The sequence below is a fragment of the Marmota marmota genome, unplaced genomic scaffold (genome assembly GCF_001458135.2).
Source record: "Marmota marmota marmota unplaced genomic scaffold, marMar, whole genome shotgun sequence".
Taxonomy (NCBI): Eukaryota; Metazoa; Chordata; class Mammalia; order Rodentia; family Sciuridae; genus Marmota; species Marmota marmota.
The window spans coordinates 280,893-307,625 of NW_025999862.1; the positions used below are offsets into that span (position 1 = coordinate 280,893).

At 36.3% G+C, this 26,733-nt stretch overlaps 1 protein-coding gene and 1 non-coding gene across 10 annotated transcripts in view; one reads left to right on the forward strand and one right to left on the reverse strand.

Annotated features, from left to right (window-relative positions):
• Cfap70 (cilia and flagella associated protein 70) overlaps window positions 1–26,733 on the forward strand; it is an 87,302-nt gene that overhangs the window by 40,801 nt on the left and 19,768 nt on the right. For 8 of the 9 annotated variants that reach the window (XM_048809005.1, XM_048809008.1, XM_048809009.1 and 5 more), the window contains 7 exons: window positions 11,859–11,923; window positions 12,245–12,426; window positions 16,286–16,417; window positions 21,113–21,238; window positions 22,555–22,688; window positions 22,809–22,924; window positions 23,141–23,374. In XM_048809005.1, the coding sequence (XP_048664962.1) occupies window positions 11,859–11,923; window positions 12,245–12,426; window positions 16,286–16,417; window positions 21,113–21,238; window positions 22,555–22,688; window positions 22,809–22,924; window positions 23,141–23,374 (989 nt within the window). Of the gene's footprint in view, window positions 1–11,858; window positions 11,924–12,240; window positions 12,427–16,285; window positions 16,418–21,112; window positions 21,239–22,554; window positions 22,689–22,808; window positions 22,925–23,140; window positions 23,375–26,733 lie in introns of all 9 variants that reach the window. The other variant, XM_048809007.1, reaches the window with a different exon arrangement.
• On the reverse strand, window positions 4,468–4,574 carry LOC125618752. Its single transcript, XR_007350148.1, has one exon. It is a non-coding gene; the product is annotated as a U6 spliceosomal RNA (small nuclear RNA).

Consider the following 26,733-nt stretch of genomic DNA (forward strand, 5'->3'; position numbering starts at 1 on the left):
TTATTTTATATATATAAATATATATAATTTTTAAAAAATATAAAATAGAAGAACCTTTAATTGTGCTTCAAAATTTTAAGTGAAACAATGACTTCACAGGAAATCCACCGAGAAATGCTTTTTGAGGCCAAGCATTGTTTCCCCTTAGCTTCCTACAACAATGTATGCACATTAACAATTTCAGTTTACAATTACTGCAGTCTCATCTATAATGAGATTATACCTAGACCACCTAAACTGAAGTTCAGATATTTTTAGTTATACCCCAACTTTACTAGCTGCTAAAAGTGGTGATGGTAATTTCAGTCACTCAAATTCCTTGGCTAGTTTTGAAGATTCTTATGATTCTATTTGGGCAGGATTAACTCATAGGCATTAGCAGAAGCAGGGCTGTGCAGATCCTGTCTGGCACCACTGGGAGATAACCTGAGTTGGTTGAGCCCCTTGGAAGTAGATGATAACAATGTGGATCTTCCCATCTGCTGACCCACTTCTTCACTTTGCTTTACTTGGCAGGCTGTACGCAGCTGGGGCGAGTTTTCAAGCTTGTTAAATCTCACCCCAATCACAACTTCCCTGGTAACTTCTGGCAAAGCAATTTGCAGTTAGTTACTTTGCTGAGCAGACACATGGAAGATTCCACTTGGGGTTCAGGTCCATGGTGTCTGCCACAATGTGGCTGCTAGAGGGTCCTTTTCCAGCTTCAGAAACTGAAGCAGAGACTGCACCATTTACAGAAATTTCATCACAAAAATCCTTAAGCTCAATATTTTAAGATGATGGGTTTCACAAATCCACAGCTAATACCATTCAATCATCATCCAAAGCCTGGAGGTGCTGCTCAGCGGTGCTGCACCCACTGGAGGCGCCATGCTTTCCAGACACGTGGTGGATCGCTCTCCTTTATATTTTTTATATTGTTACCATTGCAGATTACATCTTTATTATGTGTCTGTTACATAGATTTATAATTATTATCTTATATATTTGCGTTCTAAAAAGAAGAGAGAACACCATGAAGGCAGTACTAAGAGGAAAGTTCATTACATGGAGTTCATTCCTTAAAAGAAGAATAAGTCAACAAATAAATGAGCTAACATTACATCTCAAAGCCCTAGAAAAAGAAGAACAAATCAACACCAAAAGCAAAAGACAGGAAATAATTAAAATCAGAGCTGAAATAAATGAAATTGAAACAAAAGAAACAATTGAAAAAAAAATTTTTATTATTAGTTGTTCAAAACATTACAAAGCTCTTGACATATAAATTGAAAAAATTGACAAAGCAAAAAGTTGGTTCTTTGAAAAAATAAATAAAATTGACAGACCCTTAGCCATGCTAACAAAGAGAAGGAGAGAGAAAACTCAAATTACTAACATATGTGATGAAAAAGGAAATATCACAACATACACTACAGAAATACAGAAGATAATTAGAAATTATTTTTGAAAACTTGTACTCCAATAAAATAGAAAACATCAAAGGCATCAACAAATTTCTAGAGTCATGTGACTTTCCCAAGTTGAATCAGGGTGATACACACAATTTAAACAGATCAATTTGAAGTGATGAAATAGAAGATGCTATCAGAAGCCTACCAACCAAGAAAAACCCAGGACTGGATGGATACACAGCCAAGTTCTACAAGACCTTTAAAGAAGAACTAATAACAATACTCTTCAATTTATTCCAGGATAGAAAAAGAGGGAGCACTTCCAAACTCATTGTATGAGGCCTGTATCACCCTGATTCCAAAACCAGGCAAAGACACATCAAAAAAGAAAACTTCAGACCAATATCTCTAATGAACATAGATGCAAAAATTCTTAATAAAATTCTGGCAAATAGAATACAAAAACATATCAAAAACATAGTTCACTATGAGCAAGTGGGGTTCATCCCAGAGTTGCAAGGTTGGTTCAACATACGGAAATCAATAAATGTAATTCATCACATCAATAGACTTAAAGATAAGAACCATATGATCATCTCAACAGATGCAGAAAAAGCATTCAACAAAATACAGCACCGCTTCATGTTCAAAACACTAGAAAAAAACTAGGGATAACAGGAACATATCTCAACATCGTAATAGCTATCTATGCTAACCTTCAGGCCACCATCATTCTAAATGGAGAAAAACTGAAGGCATTCCCTCTAAAAACTGGAACAAGACAGGGATGCCCTCTCTCACCACTTCTATTTAACATAGTTTTTGAAACACTGGCCAGAGCAATTAGACTAAAGAAATTAAAGGGATTTGGATAGGAAAAGAAGAACCCAAATTAGCACTATTTACCCACAATATGATCCTATACCAACAAGACCCAAAAAATTTTACCAGAAAACTTCTGGAACTAGTAAATGAATTCAGCAAAGTAGCAGGATACAGAATCAACACCCATTAATCAAAGACACTTCTATATATCAGTGACAAATCCTCTGAAAGGGAAATGAGGAAAATACCCATACAATAGCCTCAAATAAAATAAAATAAAATACTTGAGAATCAACTTAATGTAAGAAATACCTCTACAATGAGATCTATAGAACGCTAAAGAAAGAAATTAAAGAATACCTTAGAAGATGCAAAGATCTACTTTGTTCTTGGATAGACAAAATTAATATTGTCAAACTATTATCATACTACCAAAAGCACTATACAGATTTAATGCAATTCTGATCAAAATCCCAGTGACATTCCTCATAGAACTAGAAAAAGAAGTCATGAAATTTATCTGGGAAAATAAGAGACCCAGAATAGCTAAAGCAATCTTTAGCAAGAAGCGTGAAGCAGATGGCATCACTATCCCAGACCTTAAACTATACTACAGAACAATAGTAACAAAAACAGCATGGTATTGGCACCAAAACAGACTGGTAGACCAATGGTACAGAATAGAGGACGTAGAGACTTAACCACAAAATTACAATTATCTTATATTAGACAAAGGCACCAAAAACATACATTGGAGAAGATAGCCTCTGCAACAAACGGTGCTGGGAAAACTGGATATCCATATGCAACAAAATGAAATTAAACCCCTATCTCTCACCATGCATAAAACTCAATTCAAAGTGGATCAAGGATCTAGGAATTAAACCGGAGCTCCTGCATCTAATAGAAGAAAGAGTAGGCCCAAATCTCCATCATATTGGATTAGGGCCCTACTTCCTTAATAAGACTTCTATAGCATAAGAATTAAAATCAAGAATTAATAAATGGGATGGATTCAAACTAAAAAAGCTTCTTCTCAGCAAACGAAACAATCAGTGAGGTGAATAGAGAGCCTACATCTTGGGAGCAAATTTTTACCACTTGCACATCAGAGAGAGCACTAATCTCTAGGGTATATAAAGAACTCAAAAAGCTAAACACCAAAAAAACAAATAACCCAATTAATAAATGGGCCAAGGAGATGAACAGACACTTCTCAGAAGGTGATATACAATCAATCAACAAATATATGAAAAAATGTTCAACATCTCTAGCAATTAGAGAAATACAAATCAAATCATCTCACTTTGGTCAGAATGGCAACTATTATGAAGACAAACCACAATAAGTGTTGGCGAGGATGTGGGGAAAAGGTACACTCATACACTGCTGGTGGGAGTGCAAACTGGTGTAGCCAATATGGAAAGCAATATGGAGATTTCTTGGAAAATTGGGAATGGAACCACCATTGGACCCAGCTATCTCTCTCCTCGGTCTGTACCCAAAGGACTTAAAACAGCATACTACAGGGACACAACCACATCAGTGCTTATAGCAGCACAATTCACAATAGCTAAACTGTGGAGCCAACCTAGATGCCCTTCAGTAGCTGAATGGATAAAGAAAATGTGGTATATATACACAATGGAATATTATTCAGCATTAAAAGAGAATAAAATCATGGCATTTGCAGGTAAATGAATGGAGTTGGAGAATGTAATGCTAAGTGAAGTTAGCCAATCCCCAAAAAACAAATACCAAATGTTTTCTCTGATTTAAGGATGCTGATTCATAATGTGGTGGGAGTGGCATGTGATGATTAGATGAACTCTAGATAGGGTGAAGGGGAAAAGGGGAGGGAAGGAAAGGGAGGGGCCATGGGAGTAGGAAAGATGGTGGGATGAGATGGACATCATTACCCTAAGTACATGTATGAAGACATGAATGGTGTATCTCTACAGCCAGAGGTATGAAAAATTGTGCTCTATATGTGTAATATGAATTATAATGAATTCTGCTGTCATATGTAACAAATTAAAAAATGAAAAAATGTGATATATATAGGAATATTATTTAGCTATAGGAGGAATGAAATACTGATATATACTATAACACAGATGATTTTTTTTTATATTATTTATTTTTTTATTTTCTCATTTTAAAACCAATTAATTTTTTTATTCCGTTTTCAACTTTGTTGTATATTATATTCTTTTTTTTTTTTAATTTTTTATTGTTGGTTGTTCAAAAAAATATGGAACGCTTCACGAATTTGCGTGTCATCCTTGCGCAGGAGCCATGCTAATCTTCTCTGTATCGTTCCAATTTTAGTATATGTGCTGCCGAAGCGAGCACAACACAGATGATCTTAAAGATATTATGCTATGTAAAAAAAGTTAGACATAAAAGTCACATATTGTATGATTTCATTTATTAAAAATAAGGGAAGAGTCACAAACCAAAATTGCAATAATATTGCCTCTTGTATTTATCTTTATTAGTGTCCTTTGTTTTTTCATTTGATTTTGAGTTATTGACTATTATCCATTTATTTCAGCCTGAAGGACTCTCTTTAGAATTTTTTTTTAAAATATTTATTTATTTATTTTTCGGTGGACACAACATCTTTGTTTGTATGTGGTGCTGAGGATCAAACCCGGGCCGCACGCATGCCAGGCGAGCGCTCTACCACTTGAGCCACATCCCCAGCCCCTCTTTAGAATTTCTTATCTTAGCTCTTGTTTTATCTGAGATTGTCTTACTTTCTTCTTTCTTCTTGAAGGATAGTTTGCTGAATATAGAATTCTTGGTTTGTGATTTTTTTCTGTCAGGCTTTAAGTACATCACCCCAGTGTTTTCTGCCCTCATGGTTTCTTTTGTCTTTTATTTTATTACCCTCTTAAATCTTATTTTGGTAGAATCTCATTAAGTTTCCCAGGCTGTCCTCAAATTTGTGAACTTCCTTCCTCAACATCCTGAATAGTTGGGATTACAAATGTTTGCTACCACAGCTTACTGGTCTCATGGTTTCTAATGAGAAATCAGCTGTTAATATTTTTTTTAATATTTATTTTTTGGTGTAGATGGACACCGCACAATGCCTTTATTTTTTATTTGGTGTTGAGGATCGAACCTGGGTCCGCCCGTCTAGGTGAGCACTCTACCGCTGAGCCACAATCCAAGCCCAGCTGTTAATCTTATTAAGATCCTTTGTCCGTGATAAGTTGCTCTGTTCTCCCTGCTTTTGTTATTTTCTCTTTGTCTTTGCTTGACAGTCTGAATATAAAGTATTATTATGTGGATCCCTTTGAGTTTATGCTGCTTGTAGTTTGTTAAGCTTCTTGGATGGGGAGATTCATGTCTTTCATCAAAGTTGGGAATTCGGGGGCATTATTTTTTGAAAATTCTGCCTCTTCCTCTTTTCTTCTTCTGTGACTTCTAGTATGTACATGTTAGTTAGCTTGAAAGTATCTCACATATCTTAAGCTCCTTGGACTTTTCTTTATTCTTTATGTTCCTTAGATTTAATTATTTCAGTTGTCATGTTTTCACATCTACTGATTCTTTCTTCTGCCTGATCAAATCTACTATGGAACTATTTTAGTGAACTTTTAAAATATCAGTTGTACTTTTCATCTCCAGATTTTTATTAGATCCTTTTTATAATTTCTGTCCCTATTGATAGTCTCATTTTCTTCATATATTTCTTTACTGGTTTCTCCTCATCTGTTATTTGTGGTTTCCTTTAATTCTTTTGAGAATATTTAAGACAGTTTGATTTAATATCCTTGTATAGTAAGTCCCATGTCCGGGCTTCTTCAGGGAGAGTTTCTGCTTATATTTTCCTTTGAAAGAGCCATATGTTTCTGTTTCTTTATTTTGTTTATGATTTTTTGATTGAAAACTGAATATTTGAATACTATGCTGTGGTGACTTTGGAATTCAAGTTTCTCCCTTCCTCTGTGTTTGCTGTTTGTTATTATTGAGTAAACTTGTGTTCAGGCAGTGTTTTGACTAAATTTTTCTTGAATGCCAGGACCTTAATACAAAACAAAACAAATATAAACCACTTTCTGCTAATCCTTGTAGATGATTCTGTGCTGAGGCATTGCTTTAATATTTAACCATGCTATTAGACTGGGGATATAGCTCAGTTGGTAGAGTGCTTGCCTCACATGCACAAGGTCCTGGGTTCCATCCCCGCCACCACAAAACAAACAAACAAACAAACTATCCTTAACCATATTTTTGCCTCAGCCATTACTTTATACTTGCACTGAGCCTATAAATTGATCAGTAGTGGAAAGCTCAGTGTTTCTCAGGTCTTTTCAGAGAATGTGTTCTGTCTGGACATGCATGTGGCTTTCTAAATTTTCTAGTAAACACAAGTACTTTTGAATGCTCTCATTTCCAAAAGGTACTCTCCAGATTTGCCTCCTAGGATTTAGGTTGTCTATTATATATCTCCACTCTAATCTTTTGCCCCAAGCACCTGCTGCTTTTTTAATAACCTGACAGTGGTTTTGAACAATGCTTTTCTACTCTAAGGAAAACACAGACCCATGTCTTACATCAGTTCTTCGGGGAGTCCCTGACAGGTTAAAATAAATACAGTAATTTGGGAATATGGTCTGTTATACTACCTCCAGAATCAGGGACCAGTATGCCACATTGGAAACCCAGGCTACCATCTTTAAGACTGTTTCTGAACTGGGGCTTTGGTGGGCAAAGGCAAGTATAAATCCACAAAGCTTCCTACCGTTTTTATGTTCCCTATTTCTTAAGTCAACATTTGCTTGATTGCTGTGAACCTTTGACAATTTTCCAATATTCTGACAGAGTTAGTTGCAGTATTCCAAGTTTTTTTTTTTTTTTTTTTTTTGTGTGTGTGTGTGTGTGTGTGTATGTTTGGAAGGGTAGAACTTTGGAGTTTTGTACGCTGTTGTTTTTCTGACATCTAGACTTTACTTCTTGATGTGAGAAGCACTGTTCTCAAATTTAAGGATAAAAAAATGATGGATTTTATCTTGTGGATTTTTTTTCCCCCAGTACTGGGGGTGCTCTACCTATGAGCTACATGCCCATATCCCAGCCCTTCTTATTTTTGAGACAGGGTCTCACTAAATTGCCAAAACTTGCCTGATTCTTTCTTCTGCCTGATCAAATCTACTATGGAACCCTTTTAGTGAACTTTTAAAATATCAGTTGTACTTTTCATCTCCAGATTTTTATTAGATCCTCCCACCTTTGCCCTGAATAGCCAGGATTATAGGTGTGTGCCACCATGCCTGACATTAGACTATTATGCATATTTTTAGAACTTTTGATAAATATCTCCAGTGGCCTTCTACAAGTGATGTATGAGACTGCTGTTTCTTCATACATTCACTAATACCATAATTAAATTGTTTTTTGCTATTTTGATGGAGACAGTTTCTCCCTTTAACTTTAAGCCATATTGTAGTTATTTATTAGTAATTTGAATGTTTTCAGGGAGAATTATCTGTTTATAATGACACACATCATATTTTATACCAGAGAGTCCTTAAACCTTTTAAACTTTACATCTGGCTCCTTTCCAAAGATAAATTGAGCATATTTATCATAAATGATATATAAAAATAGTAATGATAATCTAGAAATAGAGTTAAAAACTCAAAGCCATGGGAACAAAAAAGAAGGCAGTATTAAATAGAACTTTAATGAGTAGGCATTAAATCTGAGCTATCTAATAAAAAGGGAAACCCTGTAAGTTATAAAATTCTAATCACAAATGAGAAAACACACTAATTATATAGGTCCATCACACCATTGCAGAAAATAATCTAAGGATAATTATATTTTTAGCAAAGAGAGAGCTTATTCAAGAAGAAAGTTGGATAAACACACTCTCAGAATTGGGTGCAAGAATGCAGGCAAACTCCAGTGAGATGTGCTGCCACGGCTTAAGGCTGAGTTTTTATTAGGGTACATAATTAGGTGGTATATGTATGACCCACAAGGGCTAAACTTCTTTTTTAAAACATTTTTTAGACATTGATGGGCCTTTATTTTGTTCATTTGTTTATACACGGTGCTGAGAATCAAACCCAGTGCCTCACACATGCGAGGCAAGCGCTCTACCACTGAGCCACAACCCCAGCTCTGAGGGGCTAAACTTCTTTAAGGATTGGCAAATATTGAGCAAGATCATGTTTCTCCATTAGAGGGTCTGCTTTGATATGTGGGGTTAGTTTATATCAAAGTGTCTGGTGGTCAGTCATGTCATGATTAATCATGTGATTGAGCCAGACAAAGAATTTATGCATTACTGCATCTCCTATATTTCTAGAAATTTATCAGTGTCTTCAAGATTTTCTAGTTTATTGGAATATATATTTTCAAATAGTTTCTAATGATCATTTGGATTTCAGAAGTGTCTGTGGTGACATGTCCTTTTTCACCTGTAATTTTGTTGATTTGGGTCTTCTCTCTTTTGGTTAATTTGGTTAAGGGTTTATTAGTCTTATTAGTCTTATTATCTTTTCGAAGAACCAACTCTTTTTTTATTGATCCTTTGTATTTTTTAAATTCTCAGTTTCATTAATTGCAGTTCTGATCTTAATTATATCCTGTCTTAAGACCACATTTCTTCCCCCTGGTATTAATTTTCTTTCTTGGTTTTTTTTTTTTTTGTACCAGGGATTGAACCCTGGGGTTGATTAACTGATGAGCCACATCCTTTTTTATTAGAGACAGAGTCTTGCAGAGTTGCTTAGGGCCTCACTAAATTGCTGAAGCTGGCTTTGAACTCTTTTTTTTTTTATTGGTTGCTCAAAACATTACAATGCTCTTGACATATCATATTTCATAAATTTGATTCAAGAGGGTTATGAATTCCCATTTTCACCACGTGTACAGATTGAGGATCACATTGGTTACACATCCACGTTTGGCTTTGAACTCTTGATCCTCCTGACTCAGCCTCCTAAGTCACTGGGATTACAGGCATATGCCACTGCACCTGGCTTCCCTGGTATTAATTTCTAAAACAGATTTCTCCTTTGGGCCCTTACATAGGTGATATGGAGTGATAAAAGCATCCTTAATGATTTTATAGCAAATGCATAAGCAATTTTATGGCTTTTTTGTCCCATGACTTTTTATACATTTAGCATAACTATATACAATACTTTTTAAAATTATGCTTATGTCAACATATAAATATTCTTGAAATTTTTGTAAGAAATGGTTATTAGTAATCTTTTTTTTTTTGCGGGGGGGGGGGGGGGAAGGCCATAGGGAGATAAAAGGCAGATTTCTCCTCCATGTTTACCTTACCCAAATCCCAAATGATTTTGGGGTATTGCCTTGCATGCACAAGGCCCTGGATTCATTCCTCATCACTACCAAAAAAAAAAAAAAAATTGTAGTGAAAATTATACCCAATTACCCCAAATAATATAAAAGATTATTGCCTTTGGTTGCTGGCTGTATGTACCAAACTGCAGAAACTGTATCACTGTTTAAGAATATGTATAAGTTTAAAGCAGTCTTTGACATATGAAAGGAAGCTCAATGACTTTCATAATAAAAGAAATGGAAATTAAGATTACCCTGAAATGCCTTATGTTTTTAATTGCTGAAGATCTCAAAGGCTTGATAACATGCTGTTGTTGATGAGGGGGTTTGGAAACAGACCCTCTCATGCAAACTGGGGAAGTGTCAATTGGTCTAACTCCATTGGAAAGCAATTTGGTAATAGTTATTTAAATAAAAACTGATAAATCTTTTAAGCCTTTGATCTGATAGTTCACTTCCAATAATTTATTGCTATAGTTTGGATCTAGATTGTCCCTCAAAGGTCCATGTGTGAAAGACTTGGTCCCAGTTTAACTCTATTGAAAGGTTGTGTGAACTTCAAGAGGTGGGGCCTAGTGGGTGGATTTGGGTCATTAGAGTTTCAGGTCTCAAAGGGGATTGTGTGTCCCTACAGTCTTCCTCTTTATTTTCTTTGATATCTGGTATCATTAGGTGAACAGCTTTGCTGTATCATGTGCTCCTGCCATGATCTATTACCCCCCTTCTCTTAGAGACCTAAAAGATATATGAGTCTGCTTAACAATGGACTGAAGACTCTAAAACTTTGAGCTAAAATTAACTTTTTCTTTTTATAAGTTGACTATCTCAGGTATTTGTTATAATAATGGGAAGCTGACTACTATGTTTATCTTCAAATAAATGTTCTTATCAAGGTTATCAATTACTACCACATTGTTAAATATAGTGGTTAGCTGGAAACAGCATTTAACTACTCAGTCTTCCTTGATAGACTTTCTTAACCTGGTTCTTAGGACAACTATACTCTCTAGGTTGTATTCTTTCCACCCTGGCCTTCTTTATCTCTCTAGCATTTAAATGTTAGAGTATCCCAAAACTCAAAATCCTTGAACTTATTTTCTAGCTATTCTCATTTCCTTGTTTTTTTTTTTTTTAGCCAGTCTCATGGCTCTAAACAATCTATATGCTGATGGCTCCCAAATTTTTTATTTCAAGTCTCAACCTCTCTCCTGAATTCCAGGTTTGTACATCTAATTCTCACAAACTTTGCTATTGCTCAAATGTGCCAGGCACATTCTTACTTACAGCAAGGCCTTTTATACTTCCTGTTCTTTTGCCTGAAATATCCTTGTCCTTGATATCCACATTAATTGGTTCCTCATTTCCCTGTATCTTTAGTCAAATTTGTCGTCAAGTCCATACAACATACTTAATCAGTACATAGGAGAAACACTGTTTTATTCTTTTTAGATTCTTGTAAGATCTTCTGAAAATGGAAGGAAGAAGTTTTGGCATAAGTAGTTTGATGGTGACAAAATGTGTTTTCTTAGCTTAAAATCTGCTATCATTATTGTAATCTCATGTACTTCTCTAAATTTTGATAAATAATACACTTTTTATTCTAGATGGAGAGGAAAGAAAAGATTTTACCTGCCCGTATCACTGAGATTTCTAAATCTTTGTGCTTTCAGAGACTTATACTGAGTATCCCTAAAATCATGACCCATTGCAATCTAACCCTCAGTCAAGCAGCTATTTGCACACAATAGCAATTTTTTTTTAGAGTGTAAGGGAAAATACAGGATGCAAATAGCCAAAAGTACCAGTTAGACACTCTGAGTAGCTGTTTTCTTCCTGTCTAGTCCATAGACCAGTTACTATACTGGGGTTCACATATAGATTTTTACATGAGAGAGAAGCACATTGTTCAAATGTAGTAGGGAAAAAGTCCTTAGATCTCCTCTACCCCAAGTCTCTGGAGGTGAGATATAAGATAACATAAACCTGCAGATAATAAATTTTTTAAACTTTAATAATACATTTTATTTAAAGTAAAAATAGCTTTTTAACATTTAGTTAAGGTAAAGATTACTAATGAGATCTGATGTTCCTTTTATTGTAAAAAGTCAAGATAATAAATGTTTTTTTAAATATTTATTTTTTAGATGTAGTTGGACTAATACCTTTATTTTACTTACTTTTATGTGGTGCTGAGAATCAAACCCAGGGGTCTCACATGTGCTATGCCAGCACTCTACCGCTGAGCAATAACACCTGCCCCTATATAATAAATTTTTATATTTTATTTTCCTCATACAGGGTCAAGGAAATGATTCCTCCAAGGCCTCCCCTTATCCGTTGGACAGGAGGTGCTCAGAAGGCAAGTGCAAAAACTGACATGAAAGCATAAGGTGTTGACTGCATACATTTAAAATGGCGTGGACTCTTCAATGTGTCTTCCAGAAGGAGTGAAAACCTGTTTGAAGTATCACATATTTTCATTTCTGGTTCCATTTGTGATCAGTGGTAGACAGTGAGTGGTATACTGTTTAACCCTTGGATAGTGGTCTCTGAGTTAGGAAGAAAAGGGTAGTTTATATTTATAGTGTTACTGAACATAAATCCTAATCCAGTTTTAGATTTTCAATCCATGGTCTTGACCTCTTTAAGCCACTTTACCAGACATTTTGCATTTTTCTAGGCAGTGAGTGATTACCACACTCAGATCAAGAACATTTCTAAAGCCATTCTCGATGAATACTACAGAATGTTTGGAAAACAGGTTGGGAATAACATAGACAGTGAAACCTTAGAGGAGCAGAAGTGCCAGCTCAATTATGAATTTAACTCCTCTGGAAAATACTTTGCTTTCAAAGAACAACTCAAGGTAAAGCATTCACTTATTTAATTTGTCTGTGGGATATTATGGAGCACCTTCTCTATGTACTTAACATTTTTTGACTCTGATTATGTTCAGCTAACTTCTCTGTGATAGAATATCAGTAGAAGCTCTACTTCTGCAGAGTCTTGGAATGGTTTAGTGTCCATTCTGAGTGGGAGTTTTTGTTTTTGTTGTTGTTTTGGTATCAGGGATTGAATGCAGGGGCGCTAAACCACTGAACCACATTCCCCAACCCCCCCTTTTTTTTAGAGAGAGAATTTTTTAATATTTATTTTTTAGCTTTTGGCGGACACAACATCTTAGTTTGTATGTGGTGCTGAGGATCGAACCCAGGCCGCACACATGCCAGGCGAGCGCACTACTGCTTGAGCCACATCCCCAGCCCCCAAATCCCCCCCCTTTTTTTTTTTGTATTTAGAGACAGGGTCTCACTAAGTTGCTTAGGGCCTCACTAAATTGCTGAGGCTGGCTTTGAACTCACAATCCTCCTGCCTCAGCTTCCCAAGCTGTTGGGATTACAGGTATGTGGGTACCACTCCCAGCTGTTAAACCACTATGCAAAGAAAAGACCATCAGCTCCAATTGAAATCAAATTAAAGCAAGCTTGTAATTCCTACCAGTCGGGGGTGTCTCTCCCAAAAACCACGGCAACAGAAGACAGCCCCGCAGCTCTCCAGGAGCACAGCTTTATAGCACAGAAAGTTACAAAAGAGGTCAGGTGTCTTGAGAACTTACAGATAACAGAATTTTGACAAGTATAACACAAAGGCATATAGTAAATTAATGGTCCAGCACTTAGGGAGTAAATTAGATCTCAACATGGAATTTATGAGGCTTCATTAGAGTTTCAGAGAGGGTCCTTATCTGGCCAGGGAAAGCCATAATTTATGTGGCTCCACTAAAGTTTCAGAGAGGGTGGTTATCTGGTCAGGGAAAGCCAGACATGGGTGAGTTCAAGGCTCAGGCAGGCATTCCAAGCAAGTTTAGAAATCATAATAATTTATAGTAAAGCCGAAATTAACTTTTCATGCCTTTGTGGCGAGATGGCTCCCAATCTTTTTTTTTTTTTTTTTTTTTTTTTTTGAGAGAATTTTTTTAATGTTTATTTTTTAGTTTCTGGCTGACACAACATCTTTGTATGTGGTGCTGAGGATCGAACCCGGGCCGCACGCATGCCAGGCGAGCGCGCCACCGCTTGAGCCACATCCCCAGCCCTAAATTTTTAATATTTATTATTTTTTAGTTTTCGGCGGACACAACATCTTTGTTTTTATGTGGTGCTGAGGATCGAACCCGGGCCGCACGCATGCCAGGCGAGCGCGCTACCGCTTGAGCCACATCCCCAGCCCCGGCTCCCAATCTTAAGAGGGAATTAGGCTGGGTTTATCACCAGTATGAGTATTGAAGAAATGAATTCTTCACTTGATGCTAGGCTAGATTTTGGACCTAATTTCATGTTGCTCTAGGAGGCAGAAAATGTTACTGACTCTGTGAAGAATTCTGTCTCCCATTCAAATCTCTCCCTGGCCCATGGAATCACTTAAGATTTGAGAAATAGTTGCTATGGTACATGCCCATAATCCCAGCAGCTGAGTAGGCTGAGGTAGGAGGATTGCAAATTCAAGGCTAGCCTCAGCAATTTACTGAGTCCCTGTATCAAAATACAACATAAAAAAGGAATAGGGATGTAGCTCAGTAGTAGAGGGCCTCTGGCTTCAATCCCCAGTAAGAAGAAAAAAAAATCTTGACTAATAATGTTTAACATTTATTAAATGTTTTCTGTATGCCAAGCAAATTTTAATCCTTACAATAACCCTGTGAGGTAGGTACTCCCCATTGCTCCCTTTTATGGGTGGGAAAATATAATATTAATTGGTTAAGTAATTTGCCCGAAATCATAGAGAGTAAAGGTCAAAGACAGGATTCAAATTCAGGCACTTTGGCTCTAACTGCTATGTTACACTAGCTCTGTGAACATTTGCAATGTGTCCTTTTCTGTAGTAAATTGATACAAAGAGAGCACGTGGAAATGATAAAGTAGATGCTCATGGAGGCAAGAGGATATTCTCAGTAGGTGGTATAATCACTTCTTGGTTTGATTCTGGTTTTGCCTTTTCAGGCTGAGTGACCTTCAGGACATAACTTTACCTTTCTGTGCCTCAATTTCTTCATTAACAGTGAGGGACAATATTCATATTATCACATGGGCTCATTATGAGAATTAAATAATATGATGCATGGAAGGTGCTTCCTATAAAACCTGGCAATGATGTTAGGTTAGGGAGAGAAAAAAGCAGCTGTGTGGCCATAGCAACATGCTATGTTTATACATTAGTCCCCCATTATTGGGGGTTATGTTTTGCCATATCACATGACTAAGTCATTCAGGGTCACTCCAGGTGAATTTGGGTATGATGTGAAATAACCACACCAAGACAGAGAAAATATCTTTTTCTTGGGATTCTTCAGTGAGTGGCTCCTCTGCTCCAGCTCCCACAAGGGAGGCCGAAAAAAGAGGAGGAGGAGTTCTGAAGCCCCTTTTTACTGAGGGGAAGATACTCAAGAAAGTTCTACCCCAATGAGAGAGGGTCAGGTATCAGGGGGTTGAGTCTAGCTTCCTGATGCCTTGTGGTCGCAGATTGACTGACATCTTGGAAGGCCACACCTATCCCAGGTGCTGTGTGGGGATCATAGGCAGAGCAAGCGAAAAGGACACATATCTCACCAGCCCAATGAGAGGCAATGTCAGTTCAGTCTGCTCATGTGCTCACACTCATTGTTCACACACACACCGCCCATGAGTGGCTCGCCACAATGTTTCAAGACCCCCAGTAGATCCTTGAAACTGTGGATAGTACTGAACCCTGTATGTACTATGTTTTTTTTTTTTTTTTCTATAACATAAATACCTATGGTGACTCTCACCTTTTCACATAAAGGAAGAACTTTATGGCTTTTTTTTTTTTTAACATCACTCCTCTATGCTTTAGTGCCATTATTAAGTAAAATAAAGGTTGTTGAACATAAGCACTGCCGTACCACAAATGTCAGTCTTATAGCAAGATGACTACTTGGTGTCTGATGGGCTGGTAATGTATAGCATGGAAACAAAAGCACAATTGAACAAAAGGATGATTCACATCCATGGCAGGATGGAGTAGGGCCGTACAGGATGGAGCAGGGGCCGTTCAGGATTTCATTATGCTACTCAGAATGATACATAACTTAAAACTCATGAATTATTTATTTCTGAAATTTTCCATGTAATATTTTCAGACCACAGTTGACCATGGGGAGCTCAAACTGTGTATAAGGGGAAACTACTGTATTTATGTAGCACTTTAAGTTTTTACTTCTGTTTTCTGTCTTTGGTTTTCAGTCATCTCCTATAGATAAGATGACTGAATACTAGAACTACATGTCCACTTAACAAATGAGGAAACTTAGGTTCCAAAATGTGAAATAATTTATGAGATTGTACATGTAAGCATTATAACCAGATTTCTGTTCTCTGGACTCAAACCAGGTCTTTCTCCCTTTCTGCCTTGAATCATATGGCCACTATGAGAGAGTTAACACATAGCCAAATGCTAAGGTTTTCTTCAGGTACATAACTCTCTTCACATGGTATGAGTCCTGCATTGCCCCAATTGGTAACGATGGTGATGTCAAAGAAAGAAGTTCTACAGAGGAATACCAGAGAGCTGATAGTCTAGTGTCACCTAGGGAGAAAACAATCACCATCTGAAGTTCTGATGAACCTTAGATGAGAAGTCCTAGAGAGATGTGCTATCAGCACAGTGCTGGTCTGTGTTATATGAAAGGCATTGTGTATATCTTGCAGCATGCAGTGGTGAAGATTGTGAGAGAGAAATATTTGAGGACAACGTCATTTGAAAGCCAGGAGGAACTGCAGACATTTATCAGTGAGCTTTACGTATTCTTGGTAGATCAGATGCATGTGGCCCTAAATGAGGTAGGTGTCAACACTGACAGCTCTTCTTTTCTCTGTAGAATATCAAGATCTCCTTTGAAATATTCCCACTTTGCTTCTTTTCTTCCTTATTCAACAAATATTTATTAAGGTGGCTGGCTACTCTGTGCTAGGCACTGAAAACAAAAGATAAATAAGAAACTGCCTAAAATATAAAGCTAATTTTGGGGAGAACAAGGGATATACTTTTACAGTTTCCTAGAAAAATAAACTTTATGACTTTTTAAAATGTAATGGAATCATCAAAAATAGACAAATTAGGCTATAGAAATTGTGAAACAAGATTATCATTCTATTTGTTTTGTGACTGTTCACAATTCTTACAATAAAAACAAAGGAAAACTGAGTTTTCAGATATTTTACCAAATTGCAATACATTTCAAATATGCTTTTCCCCAAGGCAGGTAATCTACTTTCCAGTCCATTTGTCTGTTTGCATATTTATTTGTACACCTATCTTGCTTCTTGCCTTCATCTATTCATTTTTTGTATGCATTTGAAATCAAAGTTGTTTTGTGCTCATGTTAGTCTCTTACTAGCTGTGCCTCCTCTTTCTATTTGTTCCTCTCTGTTGTTATTCTTCCCTATTACTATCACTTTTTTCTTTGATGTGGTTCAGCCTTCTTGGAAGATGTAGGACAAGAGTGTTCAATATTGTAGAATTAAAAGAACAGTCCTTAATTCTTGGGAATGGATGATGTGGATGATTTGAATTGGAAAGCAGTTGAGAGTTGAGTATGGAAATTGCTGTTGCCTTCTGAACCAAAAGAACTCTCACCTAGTGGAGGAGTCAGGCACAAAATACAGTAACTGTAAAAGGAGGTAAATGCTGTGATAGTGTTCATTGGAGAGCAGATTAGGATGAACAAGTGAATTCACAGAGGAGCTATAGCTTGAGCTGGGCCTTCAAAGCTGAAAAGAAATTCTCTAGATGCATGTCTCAGAGCATTGAATCACAGGAATCCCACAAAGGCTTAGGAGCTGCAAAGAATCTGGTATATACAGAGTTCAAGAGCAGAGGTTGAAGTGGTTAAGAGGTAAGGAAGAAGATGAAGCTAAGGATCTGTTCCTGTTGGGAAATTTGGGAGAGTGAAGGCATGCCTTGTATTCCATACAGAGAATTTGTGACTTTTTTCTCATTAGCCAGTTGGGAGCAATAAATTAAACTACTTTATGATCAGTTTACATTTTATAAAAACCATTCAGTTTTTATATAGGGTTAGAGCAGTTATAGAGGGTGGGTTCAAGGTGGCAAAACTGGTGATGTTAGATGACTGTTGCAAAATAAAGAGGAAGAGGAGTAAAAAATACTTAAGTTTAAGGCTCATTGACTGGGTACTGATGTTAACATTAACCAGTATAAATAATATAACATGAATAAATTTGGTGAAATGCAGATGATGTTGAATTAATTTTAAACGTTGGCTCCTGTGGGGTTTTGCTAAAGAAGAGATCTGAACTAGATGAGATTTAGGGAGTGATGATATATGGATGCTACTGTCATTGATGAGGCTGCCTGAGAAAAATAGGAGGAAAGAGTGCAAACTAGTTATAGAATCCTAGGAAACACAAACATTTAAGGGATGGCTGAGTGAAAGAATTGATGAAGGAGACAAGTGGAATTGTTAAGGAAGCAAAAGAGCCAGAAGACAGTGGAGTTCTTGAGCCAAGGGAAAGAATTTTAAGAACAAGTGGTCAACATTGTCAAATACTCCTAGGAATTCAAGGAAAACAAAACCCAAGAAGTTTTCATTGGGTTTGGTAATAAGGAGGTTATTGTTAACTTTTACATAGCAACTTCATTGTGCTAATGAGAAGGATTAAAATTATAGTGCATTGAAGAGTAAATGTGTGACTAGGAAATAGATTAATATAAAATCAGGAAGTTGATAATGAAAGAAAATATGGAAAAGTAAAAGCTAGAAATTATAGGAATTTTCTTTTTAGGATGGAAAAACCTCGAGTACATCTATCTATAAGTTTAGGAAATGGAGTCAGCACAGTGGGAGAAGTTGAAAACTGTGGAAGGAGAGGAGATAAATAATGATAAGCCCAGGTTATACAACTGGAAAGGACCAAGGATTAGCCTTAAAACAGAAGGGACTCAATGCCTCTTCCTCTGAGACCAAAAGGAGAGAGGGAAAAATAGATGCAGAAGTTGCTGGTCGAGGTGGTGCTTGCCTGTAATCCCAGTGGCTCAGGAGACTGAGGTAGGAGGATTGTGAGTTCAAAGTCAGCCTCAACAATTTAGTGAGCCCCAAGTAACTCAGTGAGACCCTGTCTCTAAAAACAATACAAAAAAGGGCTGGGGATGTGGCTCAGTGGTTCAATGCCACTAGATTCAATTCCCAGTACCCAAAACAAAAGATTGATGCAGAAATAAACAACTTAGGTGTGGGATTAAAAATTGAGGGTTTCTTGCCTAATTATTTCTATTATCTCACCTCGTGAGATAAGGTCTTTATTGAAAGTAAAGGGAATGCAGGTTGAATGAACAAGTTGAAGAGAAAATTTTGTTGTTAAACAAGGACGAATATAGAAATTACTGAGAGTATTAAAGATTTTCGCTAAGACTGAATGCCACAAGAGTCTGGGAGGCTCAGGTATCTCTGTAGCTATTATGTTTCTCTTTCTTTCTTTTTTTAAATGTTGTAGATGGACACAATACCTTTATTTATTATTTTATATGGTGCTACAGATTGAACCCAGTACCCCATACATTTGAGGCAAGTGTTCTACCACTGAGCTACAACCCCAGACCTATTCAGTTTTTCTTAGAATCAGTTAAACACACCTGTGCAGGAATGAAGAAATCAGATTGTAGGCTTATTTTTTAAAAAAATTATTTTTATTTATTGATTTATTTTGGTACTAGGGGTTGAACCCAGGGGCACTTTACCACTCGCCACATTCCCAGTGCATTTAATTTTTTATTTGGGGACAGGGTCTCTCTAAGTTCCTGAGGGTTTCACTAACTTTCTAAGACTGGCCTTGAACTTGCAATATCCCTGCCTCAGCCTCTGTAGTCACTGGGATTACAGGCATGCTCTGTGATTATGGCACCTAGCTGTAGGATTGTTTTAATTTGGGAGTTTTCAGGACAAATGCAGGAAAAAGACGAGGATGCTTGAGATTTGAGTGTGCTAGTGAGAGAGGAGGACAAGTAGGTAATCATGAGGTCAGGTTGATCCATTTGGGAAGTGATGGGCTTATTGGAAGTGGAGGAAATGAAGTCAGGAAGCTACTTTAAGTAAATGATAAAAAGGTGGAAGGGTTGGAAAGTGGATTCTGGGAATGGGATACTAGAAGTAGAGTAATTCAGGTGTGGGCATAAAAGTATGTTTCTGGAAGGATTTGAAGGTCATGATAATCAAAACTAAAAAGCACAGAGAACAGAAGCATTAATCAGTGATCAAAAACTCTTTGGCCCATCTCAAATTTGGCTTTATTTTAAAATTATTTTTTGGTACTAGGATTGAACCCAGGGGCACTTTTAACCATTGAGCTGAATCCCTAATCTTTTTTATTTTTTATTTTGAGGCAGGGTCTTAGGGCCTGAGTTGCTTAGGGCCTCACTAAGTTGCTGAAGCTGGTCTATGAACTTGTGATCCTCCTGCCTCAGACTTCCAGATTGCTGGGATTACAGGTGTGCACTACTACGCCTGGCCTTAGCTTTACTCTTCACATTCCTTATCTACTATACTTGTTAAAGTCATTGCTATCATTTTTAATTTTTAAAAAAAAATTTTTTCTTAGTTGTTGATGGACCTTTATTTAATTTATTTATTAATTTATATGTGGTGTTGAGAATCGAACCCAGTGCCTCACCCATGCTAGGCAAGCACTGTACCACTGAGCCACAACCTCAGCCCAATTTTTACTTTTTTTTTTTAATATTTATTTTTTTAGTTTTCAGTGGACACAACATCTTTATTTTACATTTATGTGGTGCTGAGGATCGAACCCAGGGCCCTGTGCATGCCAGGCGAGCGCGCTACTGCTTGAGCCACATCCCCAGCCCCCATTTTTACTTTTAATTAAGGAATTTTAGGTTCTTGCATGGCCATAGCTTCTGACTCAGGAGATTACTAATTACACCAGACTTGATCTTCCAGCCTGGGTATATATGATATATTCTATTTCTGCTTTTCTTTCTACCTTTCTGGCTATTTCTCAAATGTCTCCTTTGTAGGTTCTATCAGTTTAATTTTCCCCCTAAAGTTACAGATCTGGATTTTAAAGCTTTACCCTTTGTCTCCTGTTTTCTTCATGTTTAAAAACTCTCTCTAGCTAGCACTAACTTGCTGACGTTTTTCACATCATGGCCCTTGAAAATGATATTTGTCCTATAGAAAATAAAGGAAGCTGTTTGAGGTCAGAGGTAACTTGAGGAGGGACACTGTCTGCCCTGAGGGTTGAGGAGAGTTGTTTTTGCCTTAAACAATTTTTACTCACTTCCATGAGCTCACGCTATTGGTATTCAAATACCTGAGCTTCCCTTTCACCCATGATATTTGTTTCTTGGTTCTCTCTTATTCTCTTACTGCCTTGGCAAGACTGTAAGAAACCTAGTATCATCTTAGATGTTATGACTGTATCTTACATCTGGTTATTCTCATATCCCTCTTCACTTGGAATTGCTTCATTTTGTTTGCTTAACATCTTGATATTGACAAGGCCATGCCAGATGATGTCCAAAGCACTGTTTCAGCCGTTCATACAAGCAGTGAACAGCTTCGACTCTTTGCATTTGAAGCAGAGGTTAATGAAAACTTTGAAATGGCAGCAGTGTATTATAAAGAGGTAATTAAAAATCTTTCTCAGTGATTTTTGTTACTATTATTGTAAAATATGGACATAAAGAATAGTAGTTTTTGAATACTGAAAATGAAACTTGTGGGGTAGGGGGTATAGCTCAGTGGTAGAAAGCTCTTGCCTAGCATGTATATGACCCTGGGTTTGATGCCCAGCACTGCAAAAAATAAAAACAAATCTTGTTTAGTGAAGGGTACACACAAAAATCAATATAGAACAGAGTCCAAAAATAAGCCTGTACAATAAGGATATTTGATTTTTGACAAGATATAAAAGAAATTCCATAGAGAAAGGATAATTTTTCAACAAATAGTGTTAAAACAATTGGTTATCTATATGCAAGATAAATTAAACTTGATCTAATGTAAGCATTATACAAAATTCAAGTCCAAATGGATGATGAATGTAAATTTAAAACAAAACTTTTAAAAGAAACAGAAGAAAATCTTCTTGGGCTAGAACTAGGTAAAGAGTTTTGAGACATGAAACTGAAGTACCATCAATCAAAGAAAAATGAAATAAATGGAACCTCATCAAAATTTAAAACTTTTGCTCCATGAGAAAAATACAGATCAGGAGAAAATATTTGTAACACATGTATCTGGCAAAGGATTCGTATCAAGAATATTAAAAACTCTCAAACTTAACATTTGTATATAAGCATTGGTTTGAGTACTTGTTTTTAATTATTTTGGGTGTGTACTTAAAAATGAAATTGCTAGGACATATGGTAATTCTGTGTTTAACTGTTAAGGATTTTAGTAGAAATTGCATTGTCTCTTTAGATTGTTTACAGTAGTGGTAGACATCTTAACAATATTAAGTCTTCCAATCCACAAACATGGGGTATCTTCCCATTTATTTATATCTTCTTTAATTTTTTTAAGCAAAATTTGTGGTTTTCATTCATGAGGCACCATTTTTGTCTCAGATTTTTAGATGAATTTACATTTGCCATATCAAGATTATGGTAGAAATTACTATATATGGTTGAGATCCCATAAAATGAATCTTTAGGCTCTTAAAGTACTAGATGAGTTTAAGGTGATCAGACACAGGGAAGAAATGGCTTGAGGATTCAGTTTTTACATTATTTCAACAATATATTTTTTGGCCGTCTATTAAAGCTAGAATAGTAATTATACTAGGCATTTGGGATTCCTGGTAAGCAAAAAAGTAGTCATGGCCTATGCTCTTATAGAACTTACAGTATTTATGGAGTGCTTACCATGTGATGTCATATGTACAAAAAGTAGGACAAAATGTCAAAATAACCTTGGCCCTCCTGATGCTTGTGTGCCTAGAGGTTGGTCCGTGAGCCGCAGAACCTACATCACTGGCTGGACTATGGTACCTTCTGCCTCCTAACTGAAGACAACATCAAAGCACAAGAGTGTTTTCGGAAAGCCCTTTCCCTGAATGAGAGTCACATCCAGAGGTAGAGATGGAAAGGAGATGAGGGATGAGTAGGAGGAGATGAACTTCTACATGAGATTGTCTTGATTCCATGAATGTGACTTGGACCATGCTCTTAACCATGTTAGCGGTCTTTTCTCAGCTTGTTGCTCTGTGGTGTCCTGGCTGTCTTGATGGAAAACTATGAGCAAGCAGAAATTTTCTTTGAGGATGCCACTTGCTTGGAACCAACCAATGTTGTAGCCTGGACTTTACTTGGTATGTTATTTTCCTGTGATGTGTCTCTGTGTGTGTGTGTGTGTGTGTGTGTGTGTGTTTCCATTGTAAGACTCTCTTTCCCTTTTTCCTCTTTGATGGCTCATCATGTAGTTCCTAAACTTTGCTAAAAATATGGGGGAAATAAGTCAAAGGTCTCAGTTCTTCATTATGTGATAGTAGGAAATCACATTTATTTCAATATCTTTCTTTCCTCAGGTTTGTACTATGAAATTCAAAACAATGATATTCGAATGGAAATGGCATTTCATGAGGCTGTCAAACAACTTCAGGCACGAGCAGTTCAAACACAAGTAACAAAGGAAAAGAGCACTGGAAATGTAGAGTACGCTGAAGAAGGAGGGAATATAGAATCCAGTTTAGGCCCTTGGGGAACCATAAATGATTCTTCTACCGCAGCAGTCAAGGCTGTAGGAGCAGGAGGTGGAAATGGTGAGTAGCTATTGGGAAACTTACTGACCTTCTGAATAGCACCTGGCACACAATAGGCACTAAGTATATGTTAGTTAAGTGAATGTGTACTGTAGTTTTTAGTTATTTCAGTGATACTAGGAAAGACTTCTAAATATTTCTTCGTTGAGATGATCAATGGTCTGAAGCTTCTATTAATATTGTTTTTTGAGTTTTCCAGAGTTTACTACTTCCATAAGTACTAAGTTTACTACTTAGTAGTATAAGTACTATTATAAGCACATAAGTACTGTTTACTACTTAGTAGTATAAGTACTATAAGTACATAAGTTTACTACTTTTCATAAGTACTTTCATAAGTGTCCCATTCTTGCACAGTAGAGGTTCTTGCACAGCAATTTTTTTTTTCTTCTTCTCTTCCTACCCTGACATGGGTAAGGATCCTGTCTTGTGATTTTTAAAGCTATGTGTTTATTTATCCACTCCATTTTCTCCATTTTTCATTAACAGTCTCTTTTCCTCTACTTTAGGAAATCAGTCTTTATAACATATTTTAAATGTATTTTTGTGTGTTTCCTGCATATATGCATTATGTTTTGTGCATACCTTATTTAAGTATGTCTGAGGTATTGACATTTCCTAAACTGCACTATTTAAATATTTGATAACTTTGATATATGAAAACATCACCACAGTCAAGGTAATGAAAATATCCTGTGATCTGATTTCTGTTAGTATAGATGAATTTACATTTTTTAGAATTTTAAAATTCTAGAATTCCCTAAAATATTTAGAATTAAATAGAATTACATAGTATGTCCTCTTTGTTGTCTGACTTTTTTCACTGAGCACAATTGAGATTCAACCATGCTATTGTTTTTTATGAGTTATCCTTTTTTATTGCTAAAATGGTTCCCATTGTACAGAGATAGCACAATTTGCTTATCTGTTTACTGGTAGGTATTTGGGTTGCTTCCATTTGCGACTATTAAAATAAAGCTACTGGGACATTCACAAGTTTTTGTATGAATATTTGGATTCATTTCTCTTGGGTAAGTACTTAGGAGTTGAATGGCTAGGACTATGATTTTTAAAAATACATATTTTTTAGTTGCAGATGGACACAATACCTCTATTTTATCTATTTATTTTTATGTGGTGCTGGGGATGGAACCCAGTGCCTCAAGCATGCTAGGCAAGCCCTCTACCACTGAACCCCAGCCCCAGCCCATGGGACTATGATTATTTAGCAGTGTATTTTTAAATTTTCTAAATATTTGGGGATTTTCCCCAGACATCTTTGTTTTTGATTTCTAATTCAATCTCATTATGGTTAACACATTTGTTTTATACAATTTGAATCCTTTTAAATTATCGAAACTTTTTTTATGGCCCAGCATTTGGTCTATGTTGGTAAATATTCTATATACATTTGAATAGAATATTCTCTTGTTGAATAGAATTTTCTGTAGATGTTAATTAGGGTTAATTAGCCTAGTTTTGTACCTGTGAAGTTTTGTTCTAAGTAGTTTTTCCCTCCTCAGATCACATTTTCTTCAATTAATTTTATAATTGTTTCACATGTTGATCTTTAGTCTATAGAGATTCTTTTTCTTTTCTTTTCTTTTTTTTTTTTTTTGAGGTACTGAGGGTTGAACTCAGGACCTCACATGTGCTAGGCAAGTGCCTACCACTGAGCTATATCCCCAGAAAAAATCCTCCATTTTTTCTGAGATGCTAGGTAGACATTAAGTTTTATCTTTTTATATAGGGATCTAATTTTTTCAACATTATCTACTAAACAACCATTATTTCCTGTTTGATTTAAGATATACAATCTTAGAACTCTTCATTCTATCATATGTGTCTGATATAAAAATTTACATATGAATATGAGAGTATGACATACGTCCTTTCACTGCTGTGGTTTTGTAGTGTGAATACATGATGCTCATTTTTTTTGCTGTGGTTTTGTAGCATGTCTTAATATTTGGCATATCAGGTTCTACCATATCGTTACCTTTTTTAATATTTATTTTTAAGTTGTAGTTGGACACAATATCTTTATTTTATTTATTTATTTTTATGTGTGCTGAGGATCGAACCCAGGGCCTCCCACGTGCTAGGTGAGTGCTCTACCACTGAGCCACAGCCCCAGCCCTCGTTACATTTTTGTTGTTCACTTAGCTATTTGTAGATCTTTATTTGTCTATATGGGTTTTGTAGTGAGATTATTAAGTATATTAAAAATCTTATTTGGACTATATTGAAATTTTAGATTAATTTAGGGATAATTAACATTTTATATTACTAAGTCATTCCATCCAATTGTGTGGAAGATTTTTCCATTTTCTTAGATCATCTTCCATGTCTTTTATCAAAGTTTTAACATTTTCTCCAAAGAGACCCAGTTTAATTTACAGTTGTTTTACAACTATTGCTATCAAAATAGCATTTTATTTTTGGTTATTGCTATTGTTCTTTAGTGTATGATGTTGTTTTGTAGATTGAACTTGTATACGACAGCCTTGTTCAACTTTTATTGATTCTATTTAGATTATTGGTTCTGTTGCTTTTTAGAATATGATTATCATATCATCTGCCAATAAAAATAGTTTTATCTTTTTTCTCCCAATCCTCATACCACTATTTTTTTTAACTTTTAGTAGTAGATGTACATAATATATTTATCTTATTTATTTTTATGTGGTTCTAAGAAATGAACCCAGAGCTTCATAGTGCTAGGCAAGTGCTCTACCATTGAGCTATAACCCCAGCCAACTAAAATCTCTTATTTCCTCTAATAATATGTTATTTGGTAGTTGTGGTATCAACTGTGTCTTCTTCCCTGTCTAAAGGGGAATAAATTTAAAGTTTTTTTTTGGGGGGGCCTAATGGAGCACACCTGTAATCCCTGCTACTTAGGAGGCCTAGGGATGAGGATTGTGAGTTCCAGGCCAGCCTGGCAGCATAGAAAGACTCTCTCTCAAAAGTTTCTATGCAGGGCTGGGGATGTGGCTCAAGCGGTAGTGCGCTCGTCTGGCATGCATGCGGCCCGGGTTCGATCCTCAGCACCACATACAAACAAAGATGTTGTGTCTGCCGATAACTAAAAAGTAAATATTAAAATTCTCTCTCCCTCTGTCTCTCTCTCTCAAAGTTTCTATGCAGCCAGGTGCAGTGGTGCATGCCTGTAGTCCCAGTGGTTCAGGAGCCTGAGGCAGGAGAATCAAGAGCTCAAAGCCAGCCTTAGCAGATTAGCAAGGCACTCAGCAGACCCTGTCTCTAAATAAAATATTAAAAAGGACTGGGGATATGGCTCAGTGGTTAAATACTTCTGGGTTCAATCTCCAGTACCAAAAAAAAAAAAAAAAAAACTT